We start from the raw sequence: 13,859 nt of genomic DNA, 5'->3' as shown, positions 1-13,859 counted from the left end.
ACCCGAAGTGGAAAAATAATTTCTCTACTTCCATTTTAAGCCTTTAATCCCAGAAAAATGGCCGTAGCTCAAAAACCGTCGAGGCCTAGACGCCATCCCGTTCGGGGCCAACTGCCCGTTACGCCAACCCTACGCTCGCCAAGTTTCGGCTTCGAAATATTTTCAGTTTTTGAGATAAGGCCCTGTCGCGATTCGTGATGTTTTGCCAAATTGCCATATGATTCCGTATGCCATCTGGTGGGAGTGTCCGGGACGGCGGAAAAACGGTCCGAAACTTGTTTTTTTTTTTAAACGGGAACCGAAAGTCCGACAAAGTTCATTCGACGACTTCCCGGTAGGTCCGGCCCTACCGCACGTCCCGACGCCGACCGCGAATTTTACAAACGATTTCGGACGTCGGGTAAGGGACCGTACATTTGCAATATGGACTTTCTCACTGATCATACACGAAATGCCGAAATGTTCCCTTAAGGTATGTAAGGTTAGGGTTAAGTTCACACAATAACTCCAAAATCTTAAATTTAGGCATTAACTCCAAATGGTTAAGGTAAGGGTTAAAGTTTGGGATAGGCTTAAAACAAAATTATAAAAAACAACTTTATATCGCTGGATTCAAACTTGCAACCTTTGGAATCAAAGGCCAAAACCTAGTTGAAGGCATCAGTGCTCACTGTTGCCCCAAGTGGCACATTTCCACATCATCTCCCGACGTCCTCAGACATGCATGGACGTGGACACACACACACACACACACACACACACACACACACACACACACACACACACACACACACACACACACACACACACACACACACACACACACACACACACACACACACACACACACACACACACACACACACTGAGGTTAGGGGACCAATAGGATGGAGGGACTCACTGTGGCCAGCTCGTCAAACTTCCCGAAGAGTTCGTTGAGCAGTTTGACCAGTTCCTGGGCAGTACACTGAGACGCCAGACTGGTAAACCCCACGATGTCTGCAAACAAAATACTGGAGGGGAGGGAGGCGAGGGGGGAAAGAAAGAAAGATAGACATTATTATACTGTTTCTAACAATGACCATATAAAAAGGTCTAATCATGTGAAAGGGCCCTTCTCAGTCACAAATAACGTTATTTTCTTGTAGCACAGTTGAGCTTATTTGAGTCAGACACGGTCAACATTACTTTGTTGATGAATATGAATGTACTGAGCTAAGAAGAAGATGTATTTGTCAGCTTATCCCAGTTTATCAAAGGGATAAAAACCAAATCATCGCAATCACACACATGCACGAACGCGCACACATACAACACACAGACACCCACGAACGAGTGAGTAAAGGAGAGTATCTTGTAGAACAGTCTGTTCAAAAGTAGTGCACTATAAAGGGAGTAGGGTGCCATTTAGGATGAAGGCAGTGTTGCTTTAGTTTGAATAGAGTATTAAAAGCAATTTGCCACAGCACAGATGATTTGAACAACAAGGTGTTATATACTGAACAAAAATATAAACACAACATGCAACAATTTGAAAGATTTTACTGAGTTATTGTTCATATAAGGAAATCAATCAATTGAAATGAATTCATTAGGCCCTAATCTATGGATTTCACACGACTGGGAATACAGATCTGTTGGGTTTGGATCAGAAAACCAGTCAGTATCTGGTGTGACCACCACTTGCCTCATGCAGGGTGACACATCTAATTTGCATAGAGTTGATCAGGCTGTTGATTGTGGCCTGTGGAATGCTGTCCCACATCTCTTTAATGGCTGTGCAAAGTTCTTGGATATTGGCGGGAACTGGAACACGCTGTCGTACTCGTCAATCCAGAGCATCCCAAACATGCTCAATGGGTGACATGCCTGGTGATTATGCAGGCTATGGAAGAACTGGGACATTTTCAGCTCCCAGGAATTGTGTACAGATCCTTTGAGAATGGGGCCGTGTATTATCATGCTGAAACATGAGATGATAGTGGCGGAAGAATGGCACGACAATGGGCTTCAGGATCTCATCACGGTATCTCTGTGCATTCAAATTGCCATAGATAAAATGCTATTGTGATTGTTGTCTGTAGCTTATGTCTGCCCATACCATAACCCCACCGCCAACATAAAGGCAAAGGCCTGCGGTTGTGAGGCCGGTTGGACGTACTGCCAAATTCTCTAAAACAACGTTGGAGGTGGCTTATGGTAGAGAAATTCACATTCCATTTTCTGGAAACAGCTCCGGTGGACATTCCTGCAGTGAGCATGCCAATTTCACGATCCCTCAAAACTTGAGACATCTGTGGCATTGTGTTGTGTAACCAAACTGCACATTTTAGAGTGGACATTTATTGTCCCCAGCACAAGGTGCACCTGTGTAATATTCACACTGTTTAATCAGCTTCTGGATATGCAACAACGATGAGGAGGATGGATTATCTTGGCAAAGGAGAAATACGCACTAACAGGGATGTAAACAAATTTGTGCACACAAATTGAGAGAAATAAGCTTTTTGTGGGTATGGACAATTTCTGGGATATTTTTATTTCAGCTCATGAAACATGCGTCCAACAATTTAAATGTTGCATTTACATTTTTGTTCAGTGTAGATATAATTCAATGTGAATATAATCACGAGCCCTTGACTCTAACACAAAGAGAATGTACAGATGGAAGTGTGTAACTTCTTCAGTAAGCCATTGTGTGAGAAAGTATACAGTGCCTTGCGAAAGTATTCGGCCCCGTTGAACTTTGCAACCTTTTTCCACATTTCAGGCTTCAAACAAAAAGATATAAAACTGTATTTTTTTGTGAAGAATCAACAACAAGTGGGACACAATCATGAAGTGGAACGACATTTATTGGATATTTCAAACTTTTTTAACAAATCAAAAACTGAAAAATTGGGCGTGCAAAATTATTCAGCCCCTTTACTTTCAGTGCAGCAAACTCTCTCCAGAAGTTCAGTGAGGATCTCTGAATGATCCAATGTTGACCTAAATGACTAATGATGATAAATACAATCCACCTGTGTGTAATCAAGTCTCCGTATAAATGCACCTGCCCTGTGATAGTCTCAGAGGTCCGTTAAAAGCGCAGAGAGCATCATGAAGAACAAGGAACACACCAGGTAGGTCCGAGATACTGTTGTGAAGAAGTTTAAAGCCGGATTTGGATACAAAAATATTTCCCAAGCTTTAAACATCCCAAGGAGCACTGTGCAAGCGATAATATTGAAATGGAAGGAGTATCAGACCACTGCAAATCTACCAAGACCTGGCCGTCCCTCTAAACTTTCAGCTCATACAAGGAGAAGACTGATCAGAGATGCAGCCAAGAGGCCCATGATCACTCTGGATGAACTGCAGAGATCTACAGCTGAGGTGGGAGACTCTGTCCATAGGACAACAATCAGTCGTATATTGCACAAATCTGGCCATTATGGAAGAGTGGCAAGAAGAAAGCCATTTCTTAAAGATATCCATAAAAAGTGTTGTTTAAAGTTTGCCACAAGCCACCTGGGAGACATACCAAACATGTGGAAGAAGGTGCTCTGGTCAGATTAAACCAAAATTGAACTTTTTGGCAACAATGCAAAACGTTATGTTTGGCGTAAAAGCAACACAGCTCATCACCCTGACCACACCATCCCCACTGTCAAACATGGTGGTGGCAGCATCATGGTTTGGGCCTGCTTTTCTTCAGCAGGGACAGGGAAGATGGTTAAAATTGATGGGAAGATGGATGGAGCCAAATACAGGACCATTCTGGAAGAAAACCTGATGGAGTCTGCAAAAGACCTGAGACTGGGACGGAGATTTGTCTTCCAACAAGACAATGATCCAAAACATAAAGCAAAATCTACAATGGGATGGTTCAAAAATAAACATATCCAGGTGTTAGAATGGCCAAGTCAAAGTCCAGACCTGAATCCAATCGAGAATCTGTGGAAAGAACTGAAAACTGCTGTTCACAAATGCTCTCCATCAGACCTCACTGAGCTCGAGCTGTTTTGCAAGGAGGAATGGGAAAAAAATGTCAGTCTCTCGATGTGCAAAACTGATAGAGACATACCCCAAGCGACTTACAGCTGTAATCGCAGCAAAAGGTGGCGCTACAAAGTATTAACTTAAGGGGGCTGAATAATTTTGCACGCCCAATTTTTCAGTTTTTGATTTGTTAAAAAAGTTTGAAATATCCAATAAATGTCGTTCCACTTCATGATTGTGTCCCACTTGTTGTTGATTCTTCACAAAAAAATACAGTTTTATATCTTTATGTTTGAAGCCTGAAATCTGGCAAAAGGTCGCAAAGTTCAAGGGGGCCGAATACTTTCGCAAGGCACTGTAACTTCAGGAAGCCATAATGTGAGAGTGTAACTTCTTCTGTAGGCCATAATGTGAGAGAGTGTAACTTCAGGAAGCCATAATGTGAGAGAGTTTTACTTCAGGAAGCCATAATGTGAGAGAGTGTAACTTCAGTAAGCCATAATGTGAGAGTGTAACTTCAGTAAGCCATAATGTGAGAGAGTGTAACTTCAGGAAGCCATAATGTGAGAGTGTAACTTCAGGAAGCCATAATGTGAGAGTGTAACTTCAGGAAGCCATAATGTGAGAGAGTGTAACTTCAGGAAGCCATAATGTGAGAGAGTGTAGCTTCAGGAAACCATAATGTGAGAGTGTAACTTTAGTAAGCCATAATGTGAGAGAGTGTAACTTCAGGAAGCCATAATGTGAGAGAGTGTAACTTCAGGAAGCCATAATGTGAGAGAGTGCTACTTCAGGAAGCCATAATGTGAGAGAGTGCAACTTCAGGAAGCCATAATGTGAGAGAGTGTAACTTCAGGAAGCCATAATGTGAGAGAGTGTAACTTCAGTAAGCCATAATGTGAGAGAGTGTAACTTCAGGAAGCCATAATGTGAGAGAGTGATACTTCAGAAAGCCATGATGTGAGAGTGTAACTTCAGTAAGCCATAATGTGAGAGAAAGTGTAACTTCAGTAAGCCATAATGTTAGAGAGTGTAACTTCAGGAAGCCATAACGTGAGAGAGTGTAACTTCAGGAAGCCATAATGTGAGAGAGTGTAACTTCAGGAAGCCATAATGTGAGAGAGTGTAACTTCAGGAAGCCATAATGTGAGAGTGTAACTTCAGTAAGCCATAATGTAAGAGTGTAACTTCAGTAAGCCATAACGTGAGAGAGTACAACTTCAGGAAGCAATAATGTGAGAGTGTAACTTCAGTAAGCCATAATGTGAGAGAGTGTAGCTTCAGGAAGCCATAATGTGAGAGTGTAACTTTAGTAAGCCATAATGTGAGAGAGTGTAACTTCAGGAAGCCATAATGTGAGAGTGTAACTTCAGGAAGCCATAATGTGAGAGAGTGTTACTTCAGGAAGCCATAATGTGAGAGAGTGCAACTTCAGGAAGCCATAATGTGAGAGAGTGTAACTTCAGGAAGCCATAATGTGAGAGAGTGTAACTTCAGTAGCCATAATGTGAGAGAGTGTAACTTCAGGAAGCCATAATGTGAGAGAGTGCTACTTCAGAAAGCCATGATGTAAGAGTGTAACTTCAGTAAGCCATAATGTGAGAGAAAGTGTAACTTCAGTAAGCCATAATGTTAGAGAGTGTAACTTCAGGAAGCCATAACGTGAGAGAGTGCTACTTCAGGAAGCCATAATGTGAGAGAGTGCAACTTCAGTAAGCCATAATGTGAGAAAGTGTAACTTCAGGTAGCCATAATGTTAGAGAGTGTAACTTCAGGAAGCCATAATGTGAGAGAGTGTAACTTCAGGAAGCCATAATGTGAGAGAGTGCTACTTCAGAAAGCCATGATGTGAGAGTGTAACTTCAGTAAGCTATAATGTGAGAGAAAGTGTAACTTCAGTAAGCCATAATGTTAGAGAGTGTAACTTCAGGAAGCCATAATGTGAGAGAGTGCTACTTCAGGAAGCCATAATGTGAGAGAGTGCAACTTCAGGAAGCCATAATGTGAGAGAGTGTAACTTCAGGAAGCCATAATGTGAGAGAGTGCAACTTCAGGAAGCCATAATGTGAGAGTGTAACTTCAGGAAGCCATAATGTTAGAGAGTGTAACTTCAGAAAGCCATAATGTGAGAGAGTGTAACTTCAGTAAGCCAAAATGTGAGAGAGTGTAAATTTAGGAAGCCATAGTGTGAGAGTGTAACTTCGGGAACCCATAATGTGAGAGAGTGCAACTTCAGGAAGCCATAATGTCAGAGAGTGTAACTTCAGTAAGCAATAATGTGAGAGATTGCAACTTCAGGAAGCCATAATGTGATTGTAACTTCAGGAAGCCACAATGTGAGAGAGTGCAACTTCAGGAAGCCACAATGTGAGAGAGTGCAACTTCAGGAAGCCATAATGTGAGAGAGTGTAACTTCAATAAGCCAAAATGTGAGAGAGTGTAAATTTAGGAAGGCATAATGTGAGAGTGTAACTTCAGGAAGCCATAATGTGAGAGAATGTAACTTCAGTAAGCCATAATGTGAGAGTGTAACTTCAGTAAGCAATAATGTGAGAGAGTGCAACTTCAGGAAGCCATAATGTGAGAGAGTGTAACTTCAGGAAGCCATAATGTGAGAGAGTGTAACTTCAGGAAGCCATAATGTTAGAGAGTGTAACTTCAGTAAGCCATAATGTGAGAGTGTAACTTCAGGAAGCCATAATGTGAGAGTGTAACTTCAGTAAGCCAAAATGTGAGAGAGTGTAAATTTAGGAAGCCATAGTGTGAGAGTGTAACTTCAGGAAGCCATAATGTGAGAGAGTGCAACTTCAGGAAGCCATAATGTGAGAGAGTGTAACTTCAGGAAGCCATAATGTGAGAGAGTGCAACTTCAGGAAGCCATAATGTGAGAGTGTAACTTCAGTAAGCCATAATGTGAGAGAGTGTAACTTCAGGAAGCCATAATGTGAGAGAGTGCAACTTCAGGAAGCCATAATGTGAGAGAGTGCAACTTCAGGAAGCCATAATGTGAGAGAGTGCAACTTCAGGAAGCCATAATGTGAGAGAGTGTAACTTCAGTAAGCCATAATGTGAGAGAGTGTAAATTTAGGAAGCCATAATGTGAGAGAGTGTAACTTCAGGAAGCCATAATGTGAGAGAGTGTAACTTCAGGAAGCCATAATGTGAGAGAGTGTAACTTCAGGAAGCCATAATGTGAGAGTATAACTTCAGTAAGCCATAATGTGAGAGTGTAACTTCAGTAAGCCATAATGTGAGAGAGTGTAAATTTAGGAAGCCATAATGTGAGAGAGTGTAACTTCAGGAAGCCATAATGTGAGAGTGTAACTTCAGGAAGGCATAATGTGAGAGTGTAACTTCAGGAAGCCATAATGTGAGAGAATGTAACTTCAGTAAGCCATAATGTGAGAGTGTAACTTCAGTAAGCCATAATGTGAGAGAGTGCAACTTCAGGAAGCCATAATGTGAGAGAGTGTAAATTTAGGAGGCCATAATGTGAGAGAGTGTAACTTCAGGAAGCCATAATGTGAGAGTGTAACTTCATTAAGCCATAATGTGAGTGTAACTTCAGTAAGCCATAATGTGAGTGTAACTTCAGTAAGCCATAATGTGAGAGAGTGTAACTTCAGGAAGCCATAATTTTAGAGAGTGTAACTTCAGGAAGCCATAATGTGAGAGTATAACTTCAGTAAGCCATAATGTGAGAGAGTGTAACTTCAGGAAGCCAAAATGTGAGAGAGTGTAACTTCAGGAAGCCATAATTTTAGAGAGTGTAACTTCAGGGAGCCATAATGTGAGAGTGTAACTTCATTAAGCCATAATGTGAGTGTAACTTCAGTAAGCCATAATGTGAGAGAGTGTAACTTCAGTAAGCCATAATGTGAGAGTGTAACTTCAGGAAGCCATAATGTTAGAGAGTGTAACTTCAGGAAGCCATAATGTGAGAGAGTGTAACTTCAGTAAGCCAAAATGTGAGAGAGTGTAAATTTAGGAAGCCATAGTGTGAGAGTGTAACTTCGGGAAGCCATAATGTGAGAGAGTGCAACTTCAGGAAGCCATAATGTCAGAGAGTGTAACTTCAGTAAGCAATAATGTGAGAGATTGCAACTTCAGGAAGCCATAATGTGAGTGTAACTTCAGGAAGCCACAATGTGAGAGAGTGCAACTTCAGGAAGCCACAATGTGAGAGAGTGCAACTTCAGGAAGCCATAATGTGAGAGAGTGTAACTTCAATAAGCCAAAATGTGAGAGAGTGTAAATTTAGGAAGGCATAATGTGAGAGTGTAACTTCAGGAAGCCATAATGTGAGAGAATGTAACTTCAGTAAGCCATAATGTGAGAGTGTAACTTCAGTAAGCCATAATGTCAGAGAGTGCAACTTCAGGAAGCCATAATGTGAGAGAGTGTAACTTCAGGAAGCCATAATGTGAGAGAGTGTAACTTCAGGAAGCCATAATGTTAGAGAGTGTAACTTCAGTAAGCCATAATGTGAGAGTGTAACTTCAGGAAGCCATAATGTGAGAGTGAAACTTCAGTAAGCCAAAATGTGAGAGAGTGTAAATTTAGGAAGCCATAGTGTGAGAGTGTAACTTCAGGAAGCCATAATGTGAGAGAGTGCAACTTCAGGAAGCCATAATGTCAGAGAGTGTAACTTCAGTAAGCAATAATGTGAGAGAGTGCAACTTCAGGACGCCATAATGTCAGAGAGTGTAACTTCAGTAAGAAATAATGTGAGAGAGTTTAACTTCAGGAAGCCGTAATGTGAGAGAGTGTAACTTCAGTAAGCCATAATGTGAGAGTGCAACTTCAGGAAGCCATAATGTGAGAGAGTGCAACTTCAGGAAGCCACAATGTGAGAGAGTGCAACTTCAGGAAGCCATAATGTGAGAGAGTGTAACTTCAATAAGCCAAAATGTGAGAGATTGTAAATTTAGGAAGGCATAATGTGAGAGTGTAACTTCAGGAAGCCATAATGTGAGAGAATGTAACTTCAGTAAGCCATAATGTGAGAGTGTAACTTCAGTAAGCCATAATGTGAGAGAGTGCAACTTCAGGAAGCCATAATGTGAGAGAGTGTAAATTTAGGAGGCCATAATGTGAGAGAGTGTAACTTCAGGAAGCCATAATGTGAGAGAGTGTAACTTCATTAAGCCATAATGTGAGTGTAACTTCAGTAAGCCATAATGTGAGAGAGTGTAACTTCAGGAAGCCATAATGTGAGAGAATGTAACTTCAGTAAGCCATAATGTGAGAGTGTAACTTCAGTAAGCCATAATGTCAGAGAGTGCAACTTCAGGAAGCCATAATGTGAGAGAGTGTAACTTCAGGAAGCCATAATGTGAGAGAGTGTAACTTCAGGAAGCCATAATGTTAGAGAGTGTAACTTCAGTAAGCCATAATGTGAGAGTGTAACTTCAGGAAGCCATAATGTGAGAGTGAAACTTCAGTAAGCCAAAATGTGAGAGAGTGTAAATGTAGGAAGCCATAGTGTGAGAGTGTAACTTCAGGAAGCCATAATGTGAGAGAGTGCAACTTCAGGAAGCCATAATGTCAGAGAGTGTAACTTCAGTAAGCAATAATGTGAGAGAGTGCAACTTCAGGACGCCATAATGTCAGAGAGTGTAACTTCAGTAAGAAATAATGTGAGAGAGTTTAACTTCAGGAAGCCGTAATGTGAGAGAGTGTAACTTCAGTAAGCCATAATGTGAGTGTAACTTCAGTAAGCCATAATGTGAGAGAGTGTAACTTCAGGAAGCCATAATTTTAGAGAGTGTAACTTCAGGAAGCCATAATGTGAGAGTATAACTTCAGTAAGCCATAATGTGAGAGAGTGTAACTTCAGGAAGCCAAAATGTGAGAGAGTGTAACTTCAGGAAGCCATAATTTTAGAGAGTGTAACTTCAGGGAGCCATAATGTGAGAGTGTAACTTCATTAAGCCATAATGTGAGTGTAACTTCAGTAAGCCATAATGTGAGAGAGTGTAACTTCAGTAAGCCATAATGTGAGAGTGTAACTTCAGGAAGCCATAATGTTAGAGAGTGTAACTTCAGGAAGCCATAATGTGAGAGAGTGTAACTTCAGTAAGCCAAAATGTGAGAGAGTGTAAATTTAGGAAGCCATAGTGTGAGAGTGTAACTTCGGGAAGCCATAATGTGAGAGAGTGCAACTTCAGGAAGCCATAATGTCAGAGAGTGTAACTTCAGTAAGCAATAATGTGAGAGATTGCAACTTCAGGAAGCCATAATGTGAGTGTAACTTCAGGAAGCCATAATGTGAGAGAGTGCAACTTCAGGAAGCCACAATGTGAGAGAGTGCAACTTCAGGAAGCCATAATGTGAGAGAGTGTAACTTCAATAAGCCAAAATGTGAGAGAGTGTAAATTTAGGAAGGCATAATGTGAGAGTGTAACTTCAGGAAGCCATAATGTGAGAGAATGTAACTTCAGTAAGCCATAATGTGAGAGTGTAACTTCAGTAAGCCATAATGTCAGAGAGTGCAACTTCAGGAAGCCATAATGTGAGAGAGTGTAACTTCAGGAAGCCATAATGTGAGAGAGTGTAACTTCAGGAAGCCATAATGTTAGAGAGTGTAACTTCAGTAAGCCATAATGTGAGAGTGTAACTTCAGGAAGCCATAATGTGAGAGTGAAACTTCAGTAAGCCAAAATGTGAGAGAGTGTAAATTTAGGAAGCCATAGTGTGAGAGTGTAACTTCAGGAAGCCATAATGTGAGAGAGTGCAACTTCAGGAAGCCATAATGTCAGAGAGTGTAACTTCAGTAAGCAATAATGTGAGAGAGTGCAACTTCAGGACGCCATAATGTCAGAGAGTGTAACTTCAGTAAGAAATAATGTGAGAGAGTTTAACTTCAGGAAGCCGTAATGTGAGAGAGTGTAACTTCAGTAAGCCATAATGTGAGAGTGCAACTTCAGGAAGCCATAATGTGAGAGAGTGCAACTTCAGGAAGCCACAATGTGAGAGAGTGCAACTTCAGGAAGCCATAATGTGAGAGAGTGTAACTTCAATAAGCCAAAATGTGAGAGATTGTAAATTTAGGAAGGCATAATGTGAGAGTGTAACTTCAGGAAGCCATAATGTGAGAGAATGTAACTTCAGTAAGCCATAATGTGAGAGTGTAACTTCAGTAAGCCATAATGTGAGAGAGTGCAACTTCAGGAAGCCATAATGTGAGAGAGTGTAAATTTAGGAGGCCATAATGTGAGAGAGTGTAACTTCAGGAAGCCATAATGTGAGAGAGTGTAACTTCATTAAGCCATAATGTGAGTGTAACTTCAGTAAGCCATAATGTGAGAGAGTGTAACTTCAGGAAGCCATAATGTGAGAGAATGTAACTTCAGTAAGCCATAATGTGAGAGTGTAACTTCAGTAAGCCATAATGTCAGAGAGTGCAACTTCAGGAAGCCATAATGTGAGAGAGTGTAACTTCAGGAAGCCATAATGTGAGAGAGTGTAACTTCAGGAAGCCATAATGTTAGAGAGTGTAACTTCAGTAAGCCATAATGTGAGAGTGTAACTTCAGGAAGCCATAATGTGAGAGTGAAACTTCAGTAAGCCAAAATGTGAGAGAGTGTAAATGTAGGAAGCCATAGTGTGAGAGTGTAACTTCAGGAAGCCATAATGTGAGAGAGTGCAACTTCAGGAAGCCATAATGTCAGAGAGTGTAACTTCAGTAAGCAATAATGTGAGAGAGTGCAACTTCAGGACGCCATAATGTCAGAGAGTGTAACTTCAGTAAGAAATAATGTGAGAGAGTTTAACTTCAGGAAGCCGTAATGTGAGAGAGTGTAACTTCAGTAAGCCATAATGTGAGAGTGCAACTTCAGGAAGCCATAATGTGAGAGAGTGCAACTTCAGGAAGCCACAATGTGAGAGAGTGCAACTTCAGGAAGCCACAATGTGAGAGAGTGCAACTTCAGGAAGCCATAATGTGAGAGAGTGTAACTTCAATAAGCCAAAATGTGAGAGATTGTAAATTTAGGAAGGCATAATGTGAGAGTGTAACTTCAGGAAGCCATAATGTGAGAGAATGTAACTTCAGTAAGCCATAATGTGAGAGTGTAACTTCAGTAAGCCATAATGTGAGAGAGTGCAACTTCAGGAAGCCATAATGTGAGAGAGTGTAAATTTAGGAGGCCATAATGTGAGAGAGTGTAACTTCAGGAAGCCATAATGTGAGAGAGTGTAACTTCATTAAGCCATAATGTGAGTGTAACTTCAGTAAGCCATAATGTGAGAGAGTGTAACTTCAGGAAGCCATAATGTGAGAGAATGTAACTTCAGTAAGCCATAATGTGAGAGTGTAACTTCAGTAAGCCATAATGTGAGAGAGTTCAACTTCAGGAAGCCATAATGTGAGAGAGTGTAAATTTAGGAGGCCATGATGTGAGAGTGTAACTTCATTAAGCCATAATGTGAGTGTAACTTCAGTAAGCCATAATGTGAGAGAGTGTAACTTCATTAAGCCATAATGTGAGTGTAACTTCAGTAAGCCATAATGTGAGAGAGTGTAACTTCAGGAAGCCATAGTGTGAGAGTGTAACTTCAGGAAGCCATAATGTGAGAGAGTGCAACTTCAGGACGCCATAATGTCAGAGAGTGTAACTTCAGTAAGAAATAATGTGAGAGAGTTTAACTTCAGGAAGCCGTAATGTGAGAGAGTGTAACTTCAGTAAGCCATAATGTGAGAGTGCAACTTCAGGAAGCCATAATGTGAGAGAGTGCAACTTCAGGAAGCCACAATGTGAGAGAGTGCAACTTCAGGAAGCCATAATGTGAGAGAGTGTAACTTCAATAAGCCAAAATGTGAGAGATTGTAAATTTAGGAAGGCATAATGTGAGAGTGTAACTTCAGGAAGCCATAATGTGAGAGAATGTAACTTCAGTAAGCCATAATGTGAGAGTGTAACTTCAGTAAGCCATAATGTGAGAGAGTGCAACTTCAGGAAGCCATAATGTGAGAGAGTGTAAATTTAGGAGGCCATAATGTGAGAGAGTGTAACTTCAGGAAGCCATAATGTGAGAGAGTGTAACTTCATTAAGCCATAATGTGAGTGTAACTTCAGTAAGCCATAATGTGAGAGAGTGTAACTTCAGGAAGCCATAATGTGAGAGAATGTAACTTCAGTAAGCCATAATGTGAGAGTGTAACTTCAGTAAGCCATAATGTCAGAGAGTGCAACTTCAGGAAGCCATAATGTGAGAGAGTGTAACTTCAGGAAGCCATAATGTTAGAGAGTGTAACTTCAGTAAGCCATAATGTGAGAGTGTAACTTCAGGAAGCCATAATGTGAGAGTGAAACTTCAGTAAGCCAAAATGTGAGAGAGTGTAAATTTAGGAAGCCATAATGTGAGAGTGAAACTTCAGTAAGCCAAAATGTGAGAGAGTGTAAATTTAGGAGGCCATAATGTGAGAGAGTGTAACTTCAGGAAGCCATAATGTGAGAGAGTGTAACTTCATTAAGCCATAATGTGAGTGTAACTTCAGTAAGCCATAATGTGAGAGAGTGCAACTTCAGTAAGCCATAATGTGAGAGTGTAACTTCAGTAAGCCATAATGTGAGAGAGTTCAACTTCAGGAAGCCATAATGTGAGAGAGTGTAAATTTAGGAGGCCATGATGTGAGAGTGTAACTTCATTAAGCCATAATGTGAGTGTAACTTCAGTAAGCCATAATGTGAGAGAGTGTAACTTCAGTAAGCCATAATGTGAGAGTGTAACTTCAGGAAGCCATAATGTTAGAGAGTGTAACTTCAGTAAGCCATAATGTGAGAGTGTAACTTCAGGAAGCCATAATGTGAGAGTGAAACTTCAGTAAGCCAAAATGTGAGAGAGTGTAAATTTAGGAAGCCATAGTGTGA

The 13,859-nt window shown here is 40.9% G+C and overlaps 1 protein-coding gene across 1 annotated transcript in view; it reads right to left on the bottom strand.

Moving 5' to 3' along the window:
- LOC110523017 (adenylate cyclase type 1-like) overlaps positions 1-13,859 on the bottom strand; it is a gene marked incomplete at its 3' end in the record, with an annotated part of 197,528 nt that overhangs the window by 54,585 nt on the left and 129,084 nt on the right. Inside the window, exon 4 of the mRNA XM_036979070.1 lies at positions 902-1,013. Within this exon, the coding sequence (XP_036834965.1) occupies positions 902-1,013 (112 nt within the window). The remainder of the gene's footprint in view (positions 1-901; positions 1,014-13,859) is intronic.

The sequence above is a fragment of the Oncorhynchus mykiss genome, chromosome 5 (genome assembly GCF_013265735.2).
Source record: "Oncorhynchus mykiss isolate Arlee chromosome 5, USDA_OmykA_1.1, whole genome shotgun sequence".
Classification (NCBI taxonomy): Eukaryota; Metazoa; Chordata; class Actinopteri; order Salmoniformes; family Salmonidae; genus Oncorhynchus; species Oncorhynchus mykiss.
This window is presented reverse-complemented; position numbering and strand designations above follow the sequence as displayed.